This window comes from Siniperca chuatsi, linkage group LG21 (genome assembly GCF_020085105.1).
Source record: "Siniperca chuatsi isolate FFG_IHB_CAS linkage group LG21, ASM2008510v1, whole genome shotgun sequence".
Classification (NCBI taxonomy): Eukaryota; Metazoa; Chordata; class Actinopteri; order Centrarchiformes; family Sinipercidae; genus Siniperca; species Siniperca chuatsi.
This window is the reverse complement of record NC_058062.1, coordinates 19,271,250-19,297,160: the sequence shown is the minus strand read 5'-3', so window position 1 is coordinate 19,297,160 and position 25,911 is coordinate 19,271,250. Positions and strand designations below refer to the sequence as shown.

Below are 25,911 nucleotides of genomic sequence, written 5' to 3'. Positions count from 1 at the left end.
CTTCCTCTTATGGTGTAATTATACTCACTTTTCCTGCCCAGTCTCACAGGTTGAGATGTGCCTGAAATAAAGGAGAGATATATATGTTGTAGTGATAATAAAAAAGTAATATAGGGAAACTGCGAGTTTCAGTAGGAATATTATACAGATGTTACTGGAGATTACAATATAGCCACTACAAAAAAACCCAAACATAAATCAGTTAGAAAATCCCCATAAAGTACAATTATGTGTTTGTTTATTTGTTTGTTTACCCGAGCTTCTTCCCATCAGGCCATGGAACTGCTGTGCTTTGGACCGCTTGATGAGGTCTGCCAGCCGGATGGTTATTCCTCTCTCTAGCGGGTAGCCCTGCGCACACACACACACACACACACACACACACACACACACACACACACACACACACACACACACACACACACACACACAAAAAAGGTAGTTGTGAGTCATTGCAGGTTTGGTACAGGAATGTACAGTATGAAGTTCAGGTTATTCCTCCTGTAAATCATCCAAACCCTGCTGTCTGATGGACTGGGAGAGCTGGTGCTGTCCATGGTGCTGAAGCTGAGCAGAGCTCATTACGTTTAGGATGTAATTTTCGTTATTCTAAATTAATTTAAATGAGCTGGATTGCTATATACAAGGGCATAATTTTCACTGGGGATGTGGATGGGGAGGACTTGCCCCCCTATTTCTGTCCTCTTTCCCCCCACTTTTACAGTTTCAGTTTCATTTACCTACTAAAAGTTCTCTAAACATTCTATTCAGCTGTCAAAATCCAGATGAGAGAAAAGAGGAGGTGATAAAAATGTCGATACACTCATCTGAATCGTCTTCAGTTATTACAGCACAGCAATAATGAGGAGCAGCTAGTGGTGTGAATACTTTATTTGCCCTGTGTTTTGCCTCACGGGTTGAACACAGCCCACTGCCCGACCCTCTGATAGATGGAAGTTGTACCTACAGCCTGAGAGGAAGACTGCAGGCGCTGTTCAGGGCTGGAAAAAAATACTGTGACATCATGTACAAAGAAAATCACTTGAAATTAGATAAAGGCAGTGAAGGACAGATGCACATACAATGTTGATCTATCACTGTATGAGGTCTATAGCAACAAAACTAAATGTAATTTGAAGTGGAGCTATTGATAACAGGCCTGCAGTAATTTACGCAGGTTTGTAATTTTTTTTTATTACACTGCCATTCATTTGGGAAGCATGATAACCAATTTCACAATAGTGTGTTGTTTTCTAAATAGATATAAATATGTGAAATGCAGGAAAAAGCATTCAAAAACTTTGAGGGTTTTTTTTTTTTTTTGAAGAGCCTCTGAATTTGTGTGTCCACCCCACTACGCCCTTGGCTATATATACTCTGAATGCTATTGAGTTGACATTCCCTTTCTGCAGTCCACTACTCAGCTATCTCTAATATTAAAAAAAACTCATCTGTAACTTGTTTGCTCAGTTCTTTTCATCTTCATTTTCTTGCTAGTGACACAATATTGGGGGTGTACTTTCACAGATTACAGTTCTAGTTGCTTTTCTATGTTTTATTATTGTCTACTGCTTGATTTCCTAGTTAGATCACTTGGCGACCATGAGGTAAAGTAACAAACTGATGATCATCCAGCCAGTGTATCTGATGCCATTGACTGGGTGTCGCTCTCCGCGGTGCTGAAATGCCAGCTTTAAGTGCGTAACAAACAGGTAATTGAAGAGAGTTCACCTAAATCTAACATAATTCTTCAGCTGAACACTGGCATCTTCATCTGATTGGAGAAGAGTGGGAAACCATATAATATAGGTTAGAAGAAAAAGAAAAATCTCAGAAAAAAGTCCTAACTTGGTGCAAAAACGGAGGAGTGTCACACGAGAGGAGCTAAAATGCAACATGAAATTACTATAAAACCTACTATTAACGTCCACAGGCGTGCTTAAAGTCTACGTTTGAAGAATGTGTCTGGATTTTGTTACCATAGGCATTTTTCAAGTTCCCCGCAGATCCCTTTCTCAAAACAATACATGCAACACATACCCCGCTGTTTATCCTCTATAGAGCTAAAATATATATATAAAAATCCATCTCTAAACACATCTCTGATGATTTTTTTTTTTTTACCTGCCAGTTGTCCACCGTCCAGATCTCTCCGTCTTCTTCTTGGCTGGAGAGCGGAGTCCCCAGCGCGCCGAAAACCTGCACGAACACGACAACCAACAACACAACCGCAAACTTCAGAGCCTCCATCTTCACCTAAGGGTGCCAAAATAAAAGTGGCTGCAGATGGTCAAGAAAAACGTCCCCGATTTAGACGCATACAGCAGCCAAATAATTTCAAACCAAAAAAAATGTGTATTTTGTTCTTTGTGCGTTGGTCCTGAGTAAAGGTCTCCGTTTGCTCTTATAAAGTCCCTCCACTCGCTCCTCCCCACTTCCCCCAACCTCAGATTCAAGTGAATACATCCTGCAGGCCAGATTAGTTTTTTCATTGTGTGACTCAGACGTGATGTGCGTAGACAGTGAGTAAACTTCACCTTATCTAAAGCTAACTGACCACTTCCCAAACTGTGAAGGATGGATATGTTGATTCGTTAGTTTCTGTCAATCACCTGTGATTTTCCTTTTGTCCACTTGTTTGATTGATGAGCTCGTTAAGCAGCAAAATGTGGTAGGAACAGAGTGGGACACGAAAGCTGATGTATGACACTACAGTGTATGTTTATCAGGTCAATGAACCACAAGGAAGAAAGGACAAAAAAAAGGGGGCCACAGGCAAAGACCGGACATGCTTTCTTTTACAGGTTTTTAAGACTGCAACATGCCAAACCAAATCACAACTAATACTGACACGGCTGTATTTTCAATTTCCAGCCTGCCTTCAAAGCTGAACCAGATCACATCATGTTTTGTGTCATCTTTATGGTTTGTGTCACCTTCTTCAGGTGCAATTTGATTTTCAGCTGCGATGTATTCATGCTTTGTTTATGTGACTCTGCAGGTGAGTGGCCCAGTAGCATGATGAATTTGTACTGCAGCAACAGCCTTTGACAAGAATTCATCTCTCTCTCGCTCTGTGACCGGCACAAACAGTTGGGGGGACATTTCTGTAATTCTTCAGACTCATGTAAAATTGTCAACACTGTAAGCACTGTGACTCTCTTTTGTTTGTGCATTCTTGTGCCCTCCATGACAGAGGGTATTATCTACCACACTGGTTCCCAACCTGGCGCTCGGGACCCCTAGACGGGTCCCAGGGTAAATCTGAGAGATCACAAGATGATTAAAGCATAAGAGGCTGCAAAGAGCTGCACTTGAATGGTAAATGTTTATACTGCAGAACATCACACCCTCAAAATGCAATGCAAATTCTGTTTTAGCCATGCTAGCAGCATGGCTCTAGGGATACCTTAACTACTAGCACTAGCACCATGATCAGGTTAAATTTTTAATTTGTCTAATACTTTGGTTTATGACCAAATACCTGAAAAACTAAACTCCCATCAACCTCAGCTGTACTTTGAGTTTTGTGCTAATTAGCAAATGTTAGCATGCTAACTTGAACAAGGTAAACATTACCTTCTAAATATCAGTATGTTAGCAGTGCCATTGTGAGTATGTTAGCATGTTGATGTTAACATTTAGCTCAAATCACAGTGCGCCTAAGTACAGCCTCACAGAACTGCTAGCTTGGCTGTAGTCTTGTTAAATAGCTTTCAACAGCAATGCTATGTTTGACAGATGGATGGTCGGATCACAGGAAAGGAGAGAACTGTTACATAGACATTTTTCCAAGAACAAATCTATTTTGCTGGTATGACAAACACACTTATCTGTGTACACAAACATCTGTCCAGGGATCAGCCTTGCTAACTCTTGACCTTTATGATCACAAAAGGAGTTTTCTGAGCTTCTCCAAAAGACTCAATTCCTCCTGGTGCACTGGGAGTCTGGGCTGAAGAGGGATTGAGGAAATTAGACTTGGGTTCCATACAGATACAGATACACACAGTAGGGTTAGAGTATAATTTACACACACACACCACATCTTTACTAATACCTCAGTACACAACCTAAGAAGCTCTGCAGTGCATACATATGTCAGACAGATAATGACAAACATCAAGAGTCCAATCAAATCAGAATTTTCCCCCGATCATCTGCTCCACTTGTAGTAAACGAGCGGTTCACCATTTATGTCGTCAAACACCGTCTTACTCATCTCATTTAAATGTTCTTTGTAAAGTGTTTCATGAAGGCCACAACCTGAAACACGATGGTCTCACAATCAATGTGTTCTTCTACTCGTGTTGCTGGAGTTTTGACCTCGTCAAACACCGTCTCAAAACTAATTGTAAGGTAATACGTCATACTTCCATAAAATGTTATGAAAGCAATGTGGTGCATATGTTTCTAGTGGGCGGACGTGTTCACCAAAGAACCTGTGATATGTTCCTTATTGTCTAAGTACATTATCTATAAATATATTTTAATGAAAAATGACACCCTCTGTCAAACGGGAGCAACATACATTCTCATCAGTATGTTTTAGTTATTCCCATTCCACTTAAGGGTCATAGAGCTGACCCTCAATCAGTCATCTTTAACTGTGGCATCGATTATAAAACTATGGTTGACCACTGATTAGTATTTATGTATCCACTTCTTTAATCTAAAGACAGTGGTTGGAGTTTTTGTCGCTCATTGTTTTGATGGTAGCTCCTCTAAAAAATGACTAGCTGCAATCAGTCTCCTTTGAAAATCAGGAACTATTGAGAATATCTCACTCTCGTTTGGCTCGCTAAACTTTCCACTGTCCTCACCTGCCACACATTTTCATCATCTTTTTGCTGCTTCATGCGGACCAAGTGGTGTACACTCAGTTTGTAAGTGCTCCTGTGCTGGAATCAGCTGCACACAGTTTAATATGAGCCGACATTGTTCTGGTTTGTTGGACTGGCAAACTAACACAATGAGACGGAAGCTTCTGAAAGCTTACAGAGTGTTAGCTGATTCAATAAAAAAATATTGCTACTGCAGCTTCAGTTTAAAGGAGTAGTTTGAAATTTTTGGGAAATATGATCATGGCTACCACTCTCATGTCTGCATGGTAAATATGAAGCTACCATCAGCATCTGGTTAGCTTAGCTTAGCATAAAGACTGGAAACAGGGGGGAAACAGCTAGCATGGCTCTGTCAAAAGGTAACACAATTCACCTATAAGCACCTCTAAAGCTCATTAATCAACATGTTATATTTTATTTGTTTAATGTACACAAACTGGGGTGTAAAGAGACAGACTAGCTGTTTCCAGTCTTTGTGCTAAGCTAAGCTAACCAGCTTCTGGCTGTAGCTTCATATTACCTGACAGATATTAGAGTGTTATCGATCTTCTCACTTAACTCTCGGCAAGAAAGCGCATGAGCATATTTCCCCAAATTTCGGCTTATTTCTTTAAGGTATATGGTAATAAATTCTGAGAAATGTTAAGGCATGTTTACAAATGATGATGACTTAGGTATTACATCAGAGATTGTCATGTTTTATCTTGGGTTTGCTGTGGTTACAATCTGGGAGAGCAGGTAGTAACTCAGATTTGCATTCAGACTGATCTGTGCTCCATGCAATTAGCACTAGAAACGTAATTAAAAGTGTGTCAAACAGCACCAATAAAGATTTGTGTATGTTTTTATTGTTATGTCTTTCCTTTAGTCAAACACCTGCATTGTCCTTACAATACTGGACCTGCCTTGGCATGAAGCTGGACTGCTGCATGGTTCACTGCACAAAATCACCAAGTTATTACCTCAGTTATGTTTAACCATTCTACCGTGATGACTAAGTGACTCACATAATTGTTGAAATGAATGTTCCTATTGAAAATGACGTCAAAAAGTAGAACATGGTTCGGGGATCTATGCTGGGTTTAAGTGATACTGACAATAATATTAAAAATGTATACATATGTGTCTGTATGAGTATTACAGAATATTTCTCTTGCAGGGATATATTAAGTTGAAGTCACTGGAAGTTAATTAATAGCAGGATGGAAATGCGTAGTGATCCCGCCTCCTTTTTTGTGATTGGTCACTTTGTGAAAAGTAAGGCCAAAGCACACAAGAAATTCATACTTCAGTGTAATAGCTTCCATCAGATATGTATGATGAGAAAGTCACACCTGTTTGGCGACTGCTTTCTCAAGGATCTTAGCGAGAAAGGGAAGGTTAGATGTAGGTCTATAGTTGGCTAAAACCCCTGTATCAAGAGTGGGCTTTTAAAGAAGAGTTTTAATTACAGCTATTTCAAAAGACTGTGGGACATACCTGTTAATAAAGACAGCTCATGTCCCTAGGCTATGAGTTGTTAATTGCTGATGAGTTGTTGACATTTCCCCCATAAACTTCCCCTAGTAACTGTTTGAGGCTCAAAGAGGTAAAATGATTCAACATGAAAACAGTATTAGTATATTTGTGTGAGGATGGTGTAAGCAGACGGTCAGTATGGTAAGTTAGTTTATGATGTGTTTAATGTTGGGTGAGCTAATATGTGAACAAGACTAAGACTCTACAGCCACACTAGCAGCTCTGTGAGGCTGTACATAGGCACAGCTGTGCTTTGAGCTAAATGCTAATGTCAGCGTGCTAACATGTTAACATGCTGATGTTTAGCATGTATAATATTTACTATTTTCACCATCTTAGTTTAGCATGCGAACATGTGTTAATTAGCAGTAGAGTCAAAGTACAGCTGAGGCTGATGGGGATTAAATTAGTTCTGCAGGTATTTGTATTGTATTGTATTGGTATTCATAAACCAAAGTATTGGACAAATGTTGACCTGATGGTGGTGCCAGATGAAAAGTTACCAGATCACCAAAGTTATGACAGTACATCCTGAGGGTGACATGACTGTGTGTACCAAATTCCATGATAATCCATCCAATAGTTGTCGAGGAATTTCACTTAAACACACAAATGTGAACCTCATAGTGGGGCTAGAGGAAACGTCAGGGAATCACCAAAATCATTTGGATTTATCCTCTGGGGACCATGAATTTCTGTAAAAAGATTTTGACAATCCATCTAGTATATTTTGAGATATTTGATCTGCTAGTGGCGCGAGATGAAAAGTCAGGGTATCACCAAGTCACCCATATCAGAATATTTAATCTTCTGGGGACCATGAATGTCTGTAAAAGAAATTCATAACAATCCATCCAACAGTTGTGAAGATAGTTCAATAAGGGAAAATAAATGTATAATCATCTCCATTTGAGATAGAGACACCACAGGTCTGAGTTTGGACCTTTAAACGAGAATTCAATGACATCAATGGCAGGGGCCACTCTAATAAAAGGCCAGTATCAGCCCTGTGTATCTCTAACAAGCTCTCTCCATCTCTCTCAGGCACCATATCGATGCCACTTGGTGGTTGTCAATATCTACTGAGGAAACTGCCTTCTGCTATTTTGAACTTCAGTCACTTTCAGCAGTTGCTTGCCAATAAAGGTCTCAGTGGAGAAGGACAGATTAGCGCACTAACACTGCTGGGTTTCATATCTGCGCTGATTCCTACACTGCTGCATCGACTCTCAGCTTAAACATATCGCTTTCTATGTTTATTGCCAGTGCCCGGGGTGGGAAAGACAATTACAATGCAGTAAAGATGTGGAAGAAAAATTCAAAATCCTACAACTTCAAAAAGTGTGTGTGTGTGTTGTCACTGGAGAGTCGTCACTTGAAAACTTCAGATTCGAGTGCTGGCTGTCTATTTTGAGCTCTGGGAGAGATTTTACACTGCAAGATGAGCTGTGTAAGATGAGGAACGTGGATTTTGATTCATGGTTGATTTCTTAAAGGCAAGATTTGAGCTCTGGGTTTTCCCTGATAGCATATTAGCGACAATATCTTGGTGGCTCAGCCCACAATGCAGCAACGATAATCAAGGATGCCACCGGGGTAAAAGTCACTGCAGAGCATTTGGCTTGTGCAGCTTTTGAAGATGTTGCCAATGTTGTATGAAAATCATATGCAAGAGGCTTCTACAACACAAACAGGTCTGGTTATTTTCACCTCTCCTCATTTCACTTTAAGGGTCCAACACAGACTTTAAAGAAATTTGTTATGAAATGCAAGATGATTCAACGTTCATTTTCCCTTTTTCTTAGTTCCCAGTCCTTCCTTTTGTCTCTCATTGCTTTTGCTTTTCATAGTAAATAATCTATGGACAAAGATGAAGCTAAGCTTAAATCCAGTTAACCACCAAGGGAGCAGTTTTTGCCAAACAAAATAGGAGACATCATTCTGGCTGTCACCACTTTCTCCAGGGATAAGCAAAGACAACACACCTGGTAAGATGTGCCAACACACTACAAGATTTCTCTAATCCATTTAAGGCTAATACCTTATTACTTTTTCCTCCATGTCCTTACTACTCTTTTGCTTGGAAGGAGTAGAAGAGCCAATAAAGTCCATAATGTTAATCACCTTAATAATGATAATATTAAATCACAATAATGATGCCCAAAAGAACTAGAAAAAAGAACACACTCAAATAAACAACCAAAACAGGCTATAAATTCATTTTGTGCTGTGTAATTGGCTGACATTTATTTTCTCTTTGTTGTCAGCTTTCAAGCAAGCTTTCTGCTCTCGCAAAGCAATTTAAAATGATAACAGTGAAAGATTTACCATTTGAAGTAATTTTTAAAACAATGGGTCTTCACACTGAAGTAAACAGAAAAGCGAGCTTCTCATTTCTAGCTGATTTTGTGAAATGGGGCAGACTTTATTAGCTGCAGCCTAGCTATCTAGTGTGAGATAGGAGAGGTTTTAAATATGCACATGGTGACTACATACGTGATATAATGCCAAAAGACTAAGGTAAAGCTACATGTTCCAGACAAAAAAATATCAGCATCCTCACTAATTGTTGCCGTCGGATTGTCACCAGTTTATGATCCATGTAAAACACATGGAAATAAAGAAACAGCAGTGTTAAACTAGTTAGCCCGAATATTATAGTACAGTATTAAAAGTTATTAAATTAATTAAAAATGTTGTTAATGTTATTTCCTTGCATGGTTTGGATGCTTACTATAAAAAAAAACATTCTTGGACAAGCAACACAGTGGTTAGATTTATGCTTTAATTCACCAGTAACAGCGGATTATCAGTGAATCACCAACTGTCTAGTTTGTAAAACCTCTGAAGTAAAATGTTCACTTCAGAGGCAGGTGTTGGTGGTGATCCTCAGCTCTCCATCAGAGGGATTTAGCACAATCTTGTAATATAATATAATTTTGTAGTAGATTTCAGGGTTTTGGACAACTCAAATTTCACCATTATGGGTCAGCCATTGTGTAACTAACCTGTTGATTTCCTCTCTGGTTAGAAATGTATCCTTATAGGTACAGATGCATTAAAAATATATATTGCAAAGCCATAGAAGCCGGCTCTCAGGCTATGAAATGGCAGCAAAAACAGATATTTCTCCCTTAAGAGAGTATGCAGATGTATTTATTTTTCTCATACTTGTCATCCCAATTTTTGAGCCCAAAGTCCTGAACCCATATTGCATTCGTTTACTCCATATGTTACAGGTCTCAGCTGAAATCCCTCCTGTTGAGCAGCACCACTACAGGTAATGAATACTGGTAGTAAACATGACTGGATGCTCTCCCCCACTTCATAATTAGATCGCTCAATCATTTGCTGCAGAGACCTTTGCCTTGCTGGGGGCTTAGAGAGAGAGACATGTCTGTGGGCTGTGTGTTGTGTGAGGGCATTTGTGAGCGTGTGTGTCTATTTAGCATGTGCTTCTGTGCAGTGAATGTGTTTGGGTAGCTGCCCGTGCAAGCTTGCATATAATTTGTTGCTGCATGTGTGTATATGTAGAGAATTTACACCCATGTGTTACTGGATTGAAACAGGAATGAATCCTATTGAGACACTGGCTTGTTAAATGTAGCTTAGGTCCACTGAAATGTATTAAGATGTGTATTGAATTTGTGTCGGAGGGAGAGATGCATGCCACTAATTTCCCCATTGTAACTTGGCTCGGGATCACTTCCATGAAAAAAATGCTGCTTTGTTTTTGCTTATTGCATTCAGTAATAAGCAAAAAGTACTGTTCAGAGTATTGTTTCTCCACCACAGAAAGACAGAGGCTGAGAATAAATGAAGACGTAATTACATGCATTTTTCTTCAGCTGTACTTTGTTTGTTGTACTTTGTATGATCTCCCCAATAATCAACTTCGGAGTAGTTCGAGAAATACACTTATTCGCTCTGTGGCGGAAAGTTAGATGAGAAGATTGATACCACTCTCATGTCGTACATTAAATACAAAGCTAATGCCAGCAGCAGGTTAGCATAGCACGAGGACTGGAAACAGTGGGAAACAGCTAGCTTGGCTCTGTCCAAAGGTAACAATATCCACCTACCAGGTCTCTAATCCATGTTGTATCTTGTTTGTTTAATCAGTACAAAAACTGCTGGAAACGATTCCCAGTCAACCAGTAGAGACTCCAGGTAGTTACTGGTCCTGGCCAGGAAATAGTCTGGCACATAACCCTCTGTGTATCGATCAATTGTCGTTTTTACACTTTGGTTTCTATATGGCTTAAACCAACAAAATATAACGTAGTGGGCTTTAGAGGTGCTGCTAGGCAAATTTTGTTATCTTTGGACAGAGCCAGGCTAGCAGTTTCCCCCTGTTCTTTATGCCAAGTTAGCCTAACCGGCAGCTGGCTCCGGGTTCTTTTTTACCGCCCAAACCTGAGAGTAGTTTAAATCTTCTCATCTAACTCTCGGCAAGCATATTTCCAAAAATGTTAAACTATTCTTTTTTTTGTTGTTGTTTTACTACTTACGAGCTCTGTGCAAGAGGTTGAGCTGGGCCTCCCTCAACACACGCACACACACACACACACACACACAGTCAAGACCCCTGAGTTCATGCCCTGCAGAGTATTCCATTCAACCCTTGCTAACTGATAGCCTTTATATTAGCCTGATGACTGTTAGGTGAAATACTGTTTGGTGAACATCTGCTCTACATACTGTCATCCCAATTATTATTAATGAATTTAAAAAAAGTCCAGACTGGCATCATTTGATTGATTGTATTTACCCCATCATATTCACAAAGGCTCTGGAGGAGGATGGAAGTGTTATTTATTTGGGAAGTATATGGTGTGTGGCAGAGGATAGATTGGATTTATTAGGTAAATTTAAAATGCACACAGCTGTCTCAACAATGAAGAGAGGAAGGTGGGGAAGGACTGGGGAGTGAGTGATGAGGAGGTGATGGGGAGATATGAAGTAAACATGTTCTGCAGATAACATGTTTTATACACACACACAGTATTAGACTGGCTAATCATGTCTTTTCACTAGCGAATGGAACAAACTGAATTGGCTTTTAAATTTCTTAAACGTACCAGCGGAGGGAACTAATGCATTGCAGAGAATACACAGACATTTTAGATACTATTTTCCATAATAGTAGTATCTCTGCTGCTGAAGCACCAGGGTTAACAGGGCGAAGGATATGTAAAAAGAGTATTTGTAGTGATAGCAGTACTTTTAGTAGTAGTGGTAGAAGCTTTGGTTAGGTGTTCCCAGGTGCTTGCCTAATGCTGCAGTTTCATAAAAATGCTTTAGAGTCGTGTCTTTAAAGTAGCATTTATTGTTTTGTTTTTGTTTTGGCAAAAAAGATGCAAACACAACAATGACCATTCCACATGAAGTTGTTATCATGCACATGTTAGCGTGTTAACATTAGCAGTGATTTGGAGTTGTGGTTCTGGCCACCTGACAAATCAAAGCTCATTGTTTACTTTGCTTTTACTGTAGCACTGGTTTGGTTTCCGCCAACTCTTGACAAAAATATCTGATTCTTTAGCTGCTAAATGCGTCACTATGTTCACCAGCCAGTTGCTAACTTTGATTATGGGCAGGTAGTGTACAGTGGGTTTATCAGAGCTTTTTCACTGAACTGCTGTGGCTGGAAAATGGGTTGATGAGAGCAGAGGTTGCATGGTGGGAAACCAAAACAATGAGTTAAAAGAGGCTAAAAAGCTGCAGCAAACTGTGGAGTTGGGTGATAACTCTCTGCAGCTTTATCACCATAAACGACACCTTTCACATTACACATAATAATTTGATCGATTGTTATTATACAAAATACCTATTAGTGCAGCTTTAATGTCTGAGCTGGATGAAATTAGGTTACCTGAAATGGAATGAGACCTTTTTCCGGTGTGTGTGTGGCAGACTCTAATGTAGACGACAGTTTATTCTTAGTTACAGTCAACACATTCTGAAACCAAATGTGACTGAAGTTGTATATATATATAAGTTATATATGTTGTATATGAAGTTGTATATGAAGTTATATACAACTACTATAGTATATTGTATTGTAAGACAAAGCTTTATTACAAACATTAACTTTTCAACCAGAACTACAACTGGACAAGCTTAAAGACACTATTGACCCTAACCTTGCCTGGCTAATCAGAATGCACTCCCACAGCCTGCATCCACTAGTGCTTAGCAAAAGCAACTGAATCCCTGCTGTGCCGTTATGAACAAACTGAGACAGTATGCGTCACACAGTGAAATAAGCATGTTGCTTCATCATCCTCTACCTGTATGGGGTGAATGCACACCACATTGCGGTAACAGATTGACAGGTCATTATATAGTTTCACTACCAGACTTTATGCTAGATTGGTCTCCTCAGTTTTTCGCTCCACATGTGAAGGTGATAATTGCACAGCTACATGAGAATTGTAAGATTGGCCATTGACCGAGGAGAACCCAGTGAGTCATGTACAACAGAGAAGTACAAAATAAGAATGTAATCCAATGTGATAAAATGTCCTTCTAAGTCGAATGAAAATGTAACCTGTTATGGATTTACCATGTTACATTGTCCAGTGATTATAACATCATAAGGGGTATCTATTGTTTAAACAAAATAATTGTTAAAATAATTGTTATATAAATGTGCTTAACTGATTATGCATTAAAAATGCAGAGACAGAAAAAAGAGAACACAATAATGTTACAATGTAATGTTGGAGAAGTGTATGTGTTACATAATCAGGTCTTATACAAGTTCAGAAATACTTTATACTTTATAAAGACCAATTCAAAAGCGATATTTGTTTTGTTTGTAAACTTTCTATTTGTTCACTAATGCTTTGTTAATAGTTTGTTAAAAATATATCACTTTCAATGTTTCAACCCAAACAAAAAGTATTGTAATATTTTGAAAACTCTGTGTTTGTTGGCTTGCCTCCATTAAAAGTTCTTCAACTGCACCTTTCAGATCTTTGGACTACAGCGCCATCTGGTGGTGGAGAGCATTACCACGGTTACACTAAAGAATCAAACTGGGAAAATCCAGAATACATACACACAAGCACCCACACTGTACTGAGCACCCAGGACTCATACAGGATACAACCCAAAACATGTTTCCCACCTTTTTATATAACTGAATCCTTTCCTCTCCCATGACAGCTTTGTAGGTTAAATAATCACCCTCATGCTGCCTTAGAACCAGTCACATAAAGTGGTAAGCATATTTGATTGCTCAGTACCTTTATTATCATCATCAGACATCACAAAAGGTAATGATTTCATTTAAAGCACAAACATCTAAGAGTTTACAAAGTACTTCACAATAGCCTAAATAATAAATGATAATAATAATATGTAAAGGACATAAACACAGGAAGGAATGAAATGACAAAGCTAAACACTAAAAGCAAATAAAAAAAATAATATAATTGAGTACATAAAAATAATTAAGCAAAATTAAGTTTAGAATTTGCATATTATAAAAAAGTAACATTTAAGCACAGTAAAATTGGGTAACACTGGGTAAGACTGCATCTTTCACCTTACTTTTCCAGTTCCCCTTCACCATATCACACCTTGCTTGTCTTAGAAAGCCTTGTGTACACATTTAAACATGTGCATGTGTGACAGTGCACAGTCTCATTGCACACATGGAAAATGTGGCACTTATATATATTTTCTTACACATTTATACGCGATGACGTCTAAATGTCAGTATCATTAAACTACAGCCAGCAGCCGGTTAGCTTAGCATGGAATTTGTAAAAATGCTCCCGGCCAAGAAATAGTCCTGCACATAACCCCCCGTAAAACCACAAATTGCCATTTTTACACTTCAATTTTTGTACAGAGAAATACCATAGAAGAAATACCATATTAGCCGGAAGATTATATTTTTTCTGGAAATCACATTTGAAAAAGCTGTTGTTTGTATCTTTAATGTTACTAGGCTGGTAAGTTTTTATAGTGTGTGTGTTACAGTTAGTCAGACGTTAAAGAGGAACACTAAATTATTATTTTTGTACTGTACACATAATCATATAGATTCTTTTTGGCATATGATGTTAATACAGGTGATTTGCCAAGCAAAAAGTCAGAATCCTTTGATGATCAATGTAGAAGACATACAAATAAAGAAACAGCATTGTTGTTCTTGTATTGCAGTGTTGTTGTTGAGTTTCTTCTTGTTCGGTCTTCAACTTTAAACAAATATCACAAATAGGTTCATAGGAACCAAACACTGAGATACAGAAGAACGAAACTGTCCATCTTCAGTATAAAGTAGTTTATTCTTCGGATTGCAAAAACTACAATACGAATCTGGAATACGAAGGGTCTGGATTCCGAATGCAGAACAACAACATTTCTCCAGGCATTAATTTTTAAACCTCTAATACCAAGCTCCTCTTTATGGGATGGGATGCTTCTGGTTGGTCAATAAATAGGTTCTGAATTCAAAAATCAGACGCGGAACTCTCTGATTGGTATAATTTAGAGACACACTGATAACATCCAGCCACTGTCACAACCATTCCAGTGGTTGCCAGTTCGTTGCACAACCTGCATATTTCATGGTCGAGTGGAGTGAGACTCAGACTCAGTCATATCAAGTGATGAATCTCTCGAGATAAAGTAATGAATTCATTTTGCAACACATAGCGATACATTAGCTATAGTTTAGGTTACTTTATGTTGTGGTGTTTCATGTAACATTATCTATGGTAATCTTAGGATGGGCTAGCTAGCTTTAGGTAACCCTTTTTCCCCCCATCATTTAATAATTATAGGGGCCCTATATTGCAACATTTACCATAAAATGACATTTCAATCATCCTTACACTATAAGACATTAGATACATATTTACATTTTAATCCAATCAAAGAGTACAGTACAGTACATTGTAGGGATGCTATTAAAACCCACAGGCTTGACGTTAGACAGACAGCTACAGTAAAAGTTGACGTTAGCCAGTGTTAGTGTTATTGTAGTGTTGACCTAACATTAGTTAGAATGTTTTCTTGCTGAAAACAAATCTCATAGCGGATTATAAAAAATCAGTTGAGCGCCACACAGCAATAATGGCTACTGGGAGAAAGGGACCCTGGCCCACTTCTAAATCCCCTCCGATGAGCATCTTCGTTATAACGTCACATTGTTTGAGGAAAATACAACGTTAGGTAACTGGACGCAGCCATCACTAATGCTAACGTAGCTCCTCTGGGACTGAAGCTGTTATTTTTCAAATTTTGACAATCTAACCGGTGACAACGTATTAGTTAAGGTTTTAGAACTACCGGTAGTTGTTGTTTATTTTGTTTAAATATGCAGAACTGTAATTTTATGGGTCATTGTTGTTTGGACGTTTAAGCTAAGATAACATCAATGTCCATTTTTCCACACTAACTGGCAACTATACCATGTGATACCAACGTCGTTATACTATTGGCTCACAAGCCTTGTTAGAAGCAGGAACCAAACATCAGACATCTCACACAGAGATAAACAAAACGTTCATTTTGGACCCGTCAAAATGTTTAAAATGATTCATTTGCAATCATAATATATATTTTTTAGGAAAAGTGATACTTTTATTCCACACCTTTCTAAAAGCTCTGTGGATGTTTTTTTGTTTGTTTTTATATATTCGTCTACATAAAAAATGTTATCAATATAACCTTTAAGCGAAACACATGAACTTTATCCTAAATTCCTGCAGAAAGGAGGTTTCCGATACGGAGATGCGGCTTCTTCTTCGGAGACCTTCACTGCCTCTCCCCTTTGAGATAACATCGTTAGTTAGCTTTCCAGCAGGACAAGATGGCCTTGGCTCCCTCTGTGTTTGCATGCTTGAATATACTTACTTTCTGATCCTCAGTGTTTCATATTGTCTCTGATTAAAATAAAACACATCCAGGTTATAAATTGATTATGTATTTCCTTCAACGATAGATAGGACTAGTTAGTCCTAGTCTTATACGTATGATAAAGAAAACGTAAAATCTAACTCTTTACCAACATAACCCTGTTTAGCTGCTAGGCTTACACACAAGCAAGAAAGGTTCGTTTTATGCTTTATTGTTTGCATTGTAAACATGTTTTCACTTGTAACGTTACAAGAGAGAAGGCTTTTAGGATGCGGACTAACCGATAAAGAGTTTAACTGGGGTTGCCAGAGTGAAAATTCAATAAAGCAAGACAACAAGTGCAACTAAAGTTAGCCTACACTCTGATACAGGTAGCATCTGCTACTATCTTCCACACAGTGAGGAAATTTTACCCAGTGGATGTGGTATTTGTGAATGTGGCTTTTTGCTAATGTAACCCAACCGCACAAAGAAATGTAGAGTGAAATCCTCTGGCCTTGGAAGTAATGCTGGGTTAGGTTACTAAAGCTTCGTGGTAAGCTAGTTAGCCGCTAGTTAACATTTGCAGCGTATGTAAGAACAGAGGAACATACTGTTTAATCCATTTCTTACACTTGTTTTTTGGTTCTCGAGAGGTTAAAAAAGTAAACCACCATCCAAACTCTTTGTATATAGAGTACCACCTTTATTACAGCCCCCCTTGCACACCGCTTTGACATGTAAAGAAATCCAAAGCTAGACAGGCCTGTATGCCTTTGGTTGCCAAGCTATGACAGGACAACTGCTGTTCAGCAGAGGGGTTTGGTTTACATTCATGTTTTTACCTGTCTGTTTCATTTTTGTTATTATTTCTGATGAAAACAATGGCTTATTTGTGTGACACCATTATAATTACATGAAAGGCACAAATTGGAGTTTACTTGGAGTTAACTAGTTAGATGCAGGCTCTTTCTCTGTGAAGTCTTTTAAATTATGGCTGTGATGAACAGAAATGAACTTGCAGGCTATTCAACCAAACAACAGCATTCTTGTCTACTAAATAAAATAAGTTCATTAGGAGGCAGCCTGAATATGCTGTGTGAGGCAATTATCCATTATTTGGATTTTTGGGAGGGATGAACAGTGACATAAACCAGTAAGTTTATCTATAAGTAACCAGTTATGACTTATTTTAAACCTCTGGGACCAGGTCATCAATAATAGCCAGTCAGTCTTAATTGTTCTCAAACCATGCTCAGCTGAAAGTGTCCAAGCTGTGCTATCAGAGCATCATGGTTCTTGTGGGAGCTCTGGAAGAACTCCTTTCCCCTCTGCAGGTTCTGGTCTGACAGGAAGCGCTCCACCAGAGTCCGCTGGATGGCCCTATGTTCGCAGACTCTATGGTAAACATCGTGGCTCACGTTTCTCAGAGGCTCCACTATCAGCAGCCCGCTGGGGCCGGGGCTCAAGGCCGGAAACACTTTAACCTGTTGACAGAGGGAGGGGTCATAGGCTGATGCTCATGTTTTATATGATTCCATGATCAGAAGTATGAAATTCTGCAACTTTAAAGTCATAACTGGAAATATTCTGCAGACCAAAGCTTAAGCAAAACATACATACACCTAGCTAAAACTAATGCAGTCTAATATAACAGTCCTGCAAATAAATTCTACCTTCATGAAGGTTACTGTTCAGTTTTTGTTGAAGCTGTTTTTAAAAAAAGGTGTTGATTCAACTGTATGATCATTTTGGAGGATGTACTTTGTGGTGCTGTTGAACTGTATTAAATATTTTGTCCCCACCCCATTTATATAAATTATACCCGAGTTTAAAGTATGAGTCAACATATGATGGACACTGGCAAAAAGTGTGTCAAGTTAATGCTTATGAGTCATAATACAGTTGGATGACTTATTCTTGTTGCTTTTTTCACATCTGTATATTGTTCACTTGTGGTTGCATTTTATCATAGCTCCTGTAGACCTCTGGTGGTCATTTTGGGGAAATGAATATTTTGTGGGAGTGCTTGTCCATGGGTGTTTACAACTGTTCCCGTGTCTAGTGGGTAGTAAATCTCTACACAGTAAACCGCATAATAGAATCATTCATGTCCCCCTATCTATAACAAATTGAACATGTTAAAAAAAGAGGAGAGCAGTACCGTTTTCAGCAGATACTCCCTGTAGGCCTTGAGCAGAGGGTCAACACGATGCAGGTAGTCCAGACTTAAGACTTCTCCAGCTGATGGGTTGGTCAGACGCTTCCAGTGGAGGAAGGTGTGGACGTGGAGAGCAGCTCCGTTCATCCATTGCTTTACCTGCACACGAAAGGTACAAGAATTTAAACACCCTCACTCTAAGGGCGGGTTCACACCTAAAGGTCCGGTCCCTGAAGAGAACCAATGCGAGGATGATACATTGTTTCAGTTTTCGAACCGGTCTGGTTTTCGTTCACAAAGGCAAAATTCAAATGGTCCATAAATTGTACAACAAAAGCCATGTGGTGGAAATGTCGTTCGATTATTGGTCATACAGTCTGCGCGTAACTAAAAAGACAGCAAACCCCTCAAAATTTCTACCTGGATATCATACATCATCGTCAGGTTCTGTTCATGTCGGTGTTGATCTGAAGCGCATATGAGCAGACTTTAGAGAACCACACATATGAACATCTAGTAAGACAGCGGGTATTAAATAATTTAATAATGCAGGCATTTCGAGGAAGACGCTCTGCCATTAGACTGATGAGATCCTACCATGACTTGTTTGCATTTGCCATGCAAAGCGAACCAGTGAGGTAAGTGGGCCGCAATTGCAAACATGCAAAAATCCCAAAGTGTTGTCATTTTGGTAGCAAACGCGCTAATAGTTCACCAGTCACCAAAACAGGAAGAGGAAACGTTTTTTACCAATAAAATGGCACATACAATGGTAAGCTTCCTGTGATTGGTTCGAACGGTGTTCAAACCAGAAATGAACCACTCCAGAGTTCATAGAGCAGTCCGAGACCACCTGTTAGAGGAAGACCAAAGAGTGGTTGTTTGGTCTGCACCAAAGTTCGGTGTTCACACCGACCCAAGCGAAACGCACCAAAGGGGTAAACGCTCCAGGGCTCGGTTCAACCGGACTAAACAGGACTGGTGTGAACCCGTCCTAATACTCCCCTTTTTTAACCCTATGTTTAAGGTTTAACCCTGGCCTTAATGCATTTTATTTGGACATTAGGGCAAATTTGAGCCAATTATACAGCAGAGCAGGACCAGCGAACCCAGAGTTAAAACAAACAATAATCACACTTATTAACTCTAGATTAACTGATGAATTATCCCAGGGCCAAAAATACTACTTATGATTTATTGGATGGTTACAGTGTAGCAAATTACATCCAGCTAAATACTGTTAGTACTGACACCAATAGCATTACAATAGCAATGCCAGCATTAAAAGTAGTAATAACAGCTGTACAAGCACCATTAATAATATCATTTGTAATTCTGTAGTTGCTTTGTATCAACAACAAAGCCAACCCCGGCAGAGCTGAGCGCGCTTCTCTCCAGTAACACCATCCTCCCATAGAAATCCATCAGCTCGGATCGCAGCTTTCCCTCGTAGCTCTCCAGCAGTGCTGCCATCCGGTCCCGGTCATTGGCTGCACCAGGAATCTGTCATGGTAGATGATTTAGACTGAATCAACATGTCTCCATACTTCAGACAATGCTGGAACTTGACCAGTTGTGGTTTGTCACAATTAAAGCGAGACTATATAACTTTTGAAAGGAGAAATTACACATTCCTCTTCTTACGAATGAAAAGTTGGATTTGTAAGTAATAATACGCACACTTCCTCAGTACAATACACTCAGGGGTATGTTGCCACAGTACAGCCTTACTTTATCTGGTATGACCAGTAGCTTGTGGTGGCTAATGCTAGCAAACTTTAGATAGATGTTGCTGTGTTACTTACCCTACTGAGTCAGTTCACCGACTTTATGACTCTTCTCTACTTGTGTTATTGTTACACTATATTTTAGTATTTAACATTATCCCGTAATTGCCACTTGTGGCCACAGTGGCCGCTGTTTACTGAAAGTTACATAGTCTCGCTTTAAGGCTCGATTCCAAGTTTTTTTAAATTTAATAATTTATACTCATGAGTGGGCTTAACCCTTAATAATACGATTACTGGGATTACTGGATGACATCTAAAATCAAGCCACCTGTTTGAGAAACTCGCTGGCAATAGAGCTGATGTCTGACCCCGCGTCAGCCCCGAACATTCTGCGTATGGGGTCTGGAGGTGGAGGGTGGGCCTCGGGGCTCCACGAGCCCAATATAGTGGTCTGGTGATGGGCTAGCATCTCAAACAGGACCGAGAGGGCAAGTGCAACAACCCCCACGCCCCCGTAACTCACCTACAGACACACACACACACAGAAAATTATACTTATTCATCACACAAACTTGTTGGTGCATTTGAGGCTGTAAGCATGTAAAATATGGCCAAAGGCAATCTCTCCAGTACTCACACCTATGTCAGTGGACCACATATGGATATTCTGCATTTCAGGTTTTTGCACTTGACTCAGAATTATTGATGATATGCAAATTTACTTAGGAGTGGAAATGCTTCTTTTCCGCACTATGTTTGACTTTAGTTGCCCCTTTTACTTTTTGGTCTCCAATCTATACTTCTATTCCTATTTGCCATAATTAAGCCAGCATGTTGAAGAATCCTGACTTTCTCCAGAGAATTTATAAAATGCCCATAATGTTCCAGGCATGAATACTTAATGGGAACCCTGTATCACTGCCAAGGCCATCCTCAGTGTTATAACAATAAGGATAGTGACACTTGATGGATGCAAACCAAACACCAGTATGATCTGACCGTGGTGTTTCCTCCGAAGAGGGTGTGGAGGTCATGGTCGAAGGCAAACCTCTGCTGCTGGGTCATACCGCTCTGCAGGGTGGAGTACTGCTGCTCCAGAGCCCAAGAGGAGTTCAGGGAGAGCAGAGAGGCCAGTGAGGCATCCAGGGAGGCATCAGGAACCAGGCCTGCATGGCTGGAGAGTTATGGCATTCTGGTTTGGACTGACACTGTCGAATTTTCAGAACTTTATCAGCTGCCTCAAAACCAGTCTTTCTGTTGACCACACAGCAATTTTAGCCAAAATGTTCATCCTTTTTTTGCATCAGCTGAGCCACCACGTTATCCCTGCCCCAAAACTGGGGTTACGTCAAGTTTTCACTTTAAGCGATGACATAACATCTTTATAGGCTCAGTTCACCCAAATCACAAAAATAAAACTTTTTAAGGCACTACCAGGGATAGGTGTTCAGTTTGCTGCCTCTTTGCATACCTGGCGATGTCGTACAGACAGTCTATGGTCTTTGGAGAAGCACTGCAGTTTATTCCCATCTCAGCGTCCAGGGTGACTGGAATTGGCCGCTCAACTGGTGTGAAAATGAAAAACCACAGCAGAGTTGCTGTCGCTGACCATTCAGCAGGAAAGCAGTGTGTGTTCAAGCTTCAGTCACTGGGTACAAAGTCTAAACACACGCAGGGCAGATACACTCACACACACACGGCAAACAAACTGTTCAAATACCGAGATGCCCATACATACAGTACATGACACAATAATCTGCTTTAAGGTTAACTTGGGTTTAGAAAAAGATTATATTCAGTCCATAAGGTTACTTGGGACGTTATTGGGACAAAATGTCTTCATAATGTCTAAATATTTCAAAAGTTAAGTTAAGCTAGGGTAATAAAACTGCAGGTAAAATGCAGTAAGTTTAGGACTTATCACGATTTTCCTCTTGTTTCTGCCTCAAAACGTTCTCAAATTGGCCATACATTTTAGATCGAATCACTGTGACGTCGCGCTAACAACAACAGTCACTCCAGACAACTGGCAGTTGATTTGAATTGCGGAAATATGTAAAATTTGTTTATTCCTGTTGTCATTTCCAGACTTGTGTACCTAATTATGTCTGATGAGTGCCTAATCTCTGAACAAAAAGGGTCTGTTTAGGTTTTAACAAGCGCCATTTTTAGTGATAATGTGCCCCCTGCTGGTCATAGCCCTAAAATAAATTAAAACGCTAAAAAAATAAAAGTTAATGTTGTTTTCCAGAGACAGATATTCATTACAATGGTCTGTATCCTAAACCAGCATTGAGCAAGTACCACTGCTGTAACTTTTTCCACACACATTTGTTGAATGAATGTCCACTATGCCTTATGTGTTTGTTTACCAAAAAAGGCATTAATGGAGCAAAAGGAGGCAATTTTATCTTGATGAAAATAATTTAAGTCATAAAACTGCAATCCAAATATTATATTTTTGTAGACTACACAAAAAAGGAAGAAATTGAGAAAGAAATAAAAGGATCCTTAGCATGTTAAATAGTGGTGGACAACCCCTAGGCTTACGGAAATGGTTTAACCCTAGTGTTCAGCAGCCAATGGGATTGTAAGACGCTCACCCATTCAAACTGGACAAGTGGCCAAATGGCTCAGAATTATGTGAAATTGATTATATGAAGATCACACGTTGTTAACTCGTTGTCAACGTGTTGTTAAGGTGTGAAAAATCAACGATTTGACAACACGTTAACATATTGGTTGCGTGTTGTTAAAGTGTTAAAAAAATCACATATATTTGAACTGCTTGGCTTTCCATAGAAAGCTGCTGTGTAGAAACGCCTTTAGATCCCTCTCTTGCTGATAAATACAGGAAATATAAAGCTACTGACTAGCCAGTTAGCTTAGCATAGAACAAAGCCTGGGTACAGGGGGAAACAGCTAGCCTGGCTCTGTCCACCTACCAGCACATCCAGAGCTCGCTAATTAACATGGTAGGCTTATATCAAAAACCAAAGTGTAAAAACGGCACGTTATGGTTTTACATGGGGTTATGTGCTGGACTATTTCTTGGCCGGTAGCATTTTTTGAGTCTCTGCTGAAATAGGACGGCACACAACAACAACACATTTGAGAGTGGTATTGATCTTCTCATCTTACTCTTGGCAAGAAAGCAAATAAGCATATTTCCCAAAAGTGTTTAAAGATTGGTCACCAATGGTTACGGGACAGAATTTTCTAGTTGTCCAGTTCATTTTCCACCCTGAGCGTCATTGTGCCAACAATGTCAAAAGGAATAAATTAGCTTTTGATTGCAAAGTTGGTTTTAAACTCCTGGTTAACCTCAACTACCATTATCCTTAACCCCTTACGCAAAGCACTAAATCCACTCACCTGCTCCAGAGCTGCTCACCAGTGGGAAAATGGTGTCAATTCTCGCAGAATGTGAAGCAAGGATAAGCGCAGAGCTTATTTTTAAATATTTGAAGGAGGCGCTATCAAAACACTGTCTGACATTTGTGTTGTATGTTAATAAAATGTCTCTTTTTATTGTTTGTGTATTTTGAACACCTTGCATAATGCAGATGTGGTATTTTCTAGGTGTTATCAGGAAGAAGAAAGGTAAAAGGCATCGATCTGTCGACAGACTGTAACTATGAAATACTGCAATGCTACAATCTGTCACTCTTTCAGCACACACACACTCCTGTGTTCTGCTTTCTATCAGCTGTAGTTGCAGTGTGTTCAAGTGCAACTTTTAACAGAAGACATGAGTCAGTGCAAAGTGTTTGGTAAGTCGGCACACATTTTACATAAATACATAGCAAGCAAGGCCTATAATAAACAAACATAACCAATTCAAAAATGAACAGAAACAGTTATACAGTATATACTATCTGAAACAATACTTAATAGATAACTATATTGATATTGATCCCAGCGAACGCCTCGTGTCAAACACAAGTAAAACATTAAACAAATATGGCAGATCCTTGCATTTGCAAGTGTACAGTAATAATCATACAGTAACTATAATATGAGGCATATTGTCAATCAACTATGTGAGATGTGAGGAAAAAATTACATATTGTCATACTGATTTATGATATTATACAGTCTAACTAAACTACAGATACTTTTTTTATTTTGAACATTTCTCTTACTGATTTGGAATCAAGTCTTTACTTCATGTACACATACAGTAGTTCTAAAAAAAGGCAGAAATGGCCTGGGTTACCGACACAATCAAATCAATTGTCTCAAAGCCCGAGGCCAATGTGTCCACCAAACTTGAGGAAATCCATTCTGAAGTGCTTCCTGCTGACAGACAGAGAGACTAACATGGGGGGAAACATAACTTCCTTCGCAGAGGTGATGAAACCTCAACTGTGAATCGAATAAAGGCTTCTATATCAGTATCTAACACAACAGGACACATGATGTAATATATATAATATCAAAACACATCAGCCTGTATGAAGCTACATGAATCAAAATGATAGCCCTATTCCGTGTGTGTGTGTGTGTGTGTGTGTGTGTGTGTGTGTGTGTGTGTGTGCTTGTGCATCTGTGGATGTGAGAACATATTTTGAGCAGGCCACTGTTACCGTAATTAAACTTACGTACACATAAAATGTCTTCTGTATAAATATACTGTACATATTGTGGAAAGTACCTCATTTAAAATTCTCAAAGTTGGTCAGTCCTACTTAAAAAAAAAACATTGCCATAAGATGATCATTGAGCTAAAATAAGTGAAGCAAATAAGGGACAAAATCCACAGTCCTCATTCTGCAAAAATGCATTTTTAAGTTCAGTTGAAGCTAATATGAGTCTTCATCGGTCTCAGTTAGTACTGACCAAAACTGAACAAATGATTCACAACTTTGAAAGATACCCTCTTGAACTGACTGCTAAATCCTCATATTAGCTTCACCTGAACTTGAGAATGCATTTTTTTTTAACAAAACAAGGACTGGATTATGTCCCCCATCCTGTCCAGTGTCCAGTGTAGTCACACTATGAAGGGATCGGCCTAACAGACGTTTTGATTTTTCATAGCAGGAAAACCACAGGTGTTACTAATAACATTAATGATGGCTCGGTTCTATTCAAGTGTCCAGGTAAGTGTTGGGCAGGTTACTTGAAAAACAAAATCAACTAGGCCTACTCATCACATAATACATGATATATAGTATTATGAAAATAATTACATTGCTTTTTCTAATTATTCAACCTCAAAAGTTATTAGTCACATTATTTGTTACATTATTACTGTTATTACTCAGCCCAGCTCCATCAAAGGTGCCTTCAAGCAACTCCAAAGCCTCCACGCCCAGACATAACATCTTCAGTATTTAACACATGCAGAAATTGAAAACAAGGCATGATGGATTAACAAGCAGCCAGCCTACGTTTCAGAGGAATTTACTGACCATCAACAGCTAGCTTAACATTAGCCAGGGTGACTGCACACAGCCCTCCAGAGGTAGGCTACTACCGTCGTCACAGTGAAGCTGCGGGGTTCACACACCCTCCGCCCTGGACAAAACCGGGTGATTCCTGAATGTAGGATTACTAACGGCTGACATAAGCAAGCCAGCTAACAAAGACCACACACACAGAACATGTAAAGACAACTTTGGAGTTTCTGGGAGGTGCATTTCTTCTGTTTTTGTAGAGGCTAGCTTCCTACCCTCACCTCCAGAGCCTGTGCCAAGCTAGCACACCCCGGACCACTGTGGCTACTGAACGCAGAGAGACCAAACTGATATCAACCCCCCAGTAAGACAGCGAACAAGCCAACTCCCAAATTGTC

General features: G+C 39.4%; 1 protein-coding gene across 3 annotated transcripts; it reads right to left on the bottom strand.

Moving 5' to 3' along the window:
- Positions 1-16,903: 16,903 nt before the first annotated feature.
- LOC122869357 lies at positions 16,904-21,740 on the bottom strand. 3 transcript variants are annotated; one of them, XM_044182285.1, is made up of 6 exons: positions 21,583-21,740; positions 21,111-21,285; positions 20,440-20,634; positions 19,750-19,884; positions 18,385-18,540; positions 16,904-17,707 (listed from the first exon to the last, which is right to left on the bottom strand). In XM_044182285.1, exons 1-6 carry the CDS (start codon positions 21,639-21,641, stop codon positions 17,465-17,467), a joined length of 963 nt encoding a protein of 320 aa, XP_044038220.1. In that variant the 5' UTR covers positions 21,642-21,740; the 3' UTR covers positions 16,904-17,464. The 3 variants fall into 3 exon arrangements, with proteins under 3 accessions (XP_044038220.1, XP_044038221.1, XP_044038222.1); XM_044182286.1 differs by having other exon boundaries at positions 21,111-21,365; positions 21,583-21,722; XM_044182287.1 differs by having other exon boundaries at positions 21,111-21,319; positions 21,583-21,720.
- Positions 21,741-25,911: the final 4,171 nt, after the last annotated feature.

What these genes read in the sequence shown, in the direction of transcription:
- LOC122869357 (XM_044182285.1), bottom strand. Translation starts at nt 21,641, where the DNA reads ATGGGAATAAACTGCAGTGCTTCTCCAAAGACCATAGACTGTCTGTAC. An exon ending in TGTCTGTACGACATCGCCAG is followed by an intron (nt 21,286 to 21,582) that starts GTATGCAAAGAG and finishes ATAACTCTCCAG; the next exon opens with CCATGCAGGCCTGGTTCCTG. An exon ending in GGGAGTATCTGCTGAAAACG is followed by an intron (nt 17,708 to 18,384) that starts GTACTGCTCTCC and finishes CTCTGTCAACAG; the next exon opens with GTTAAAGTGTTTCCGGCCTT.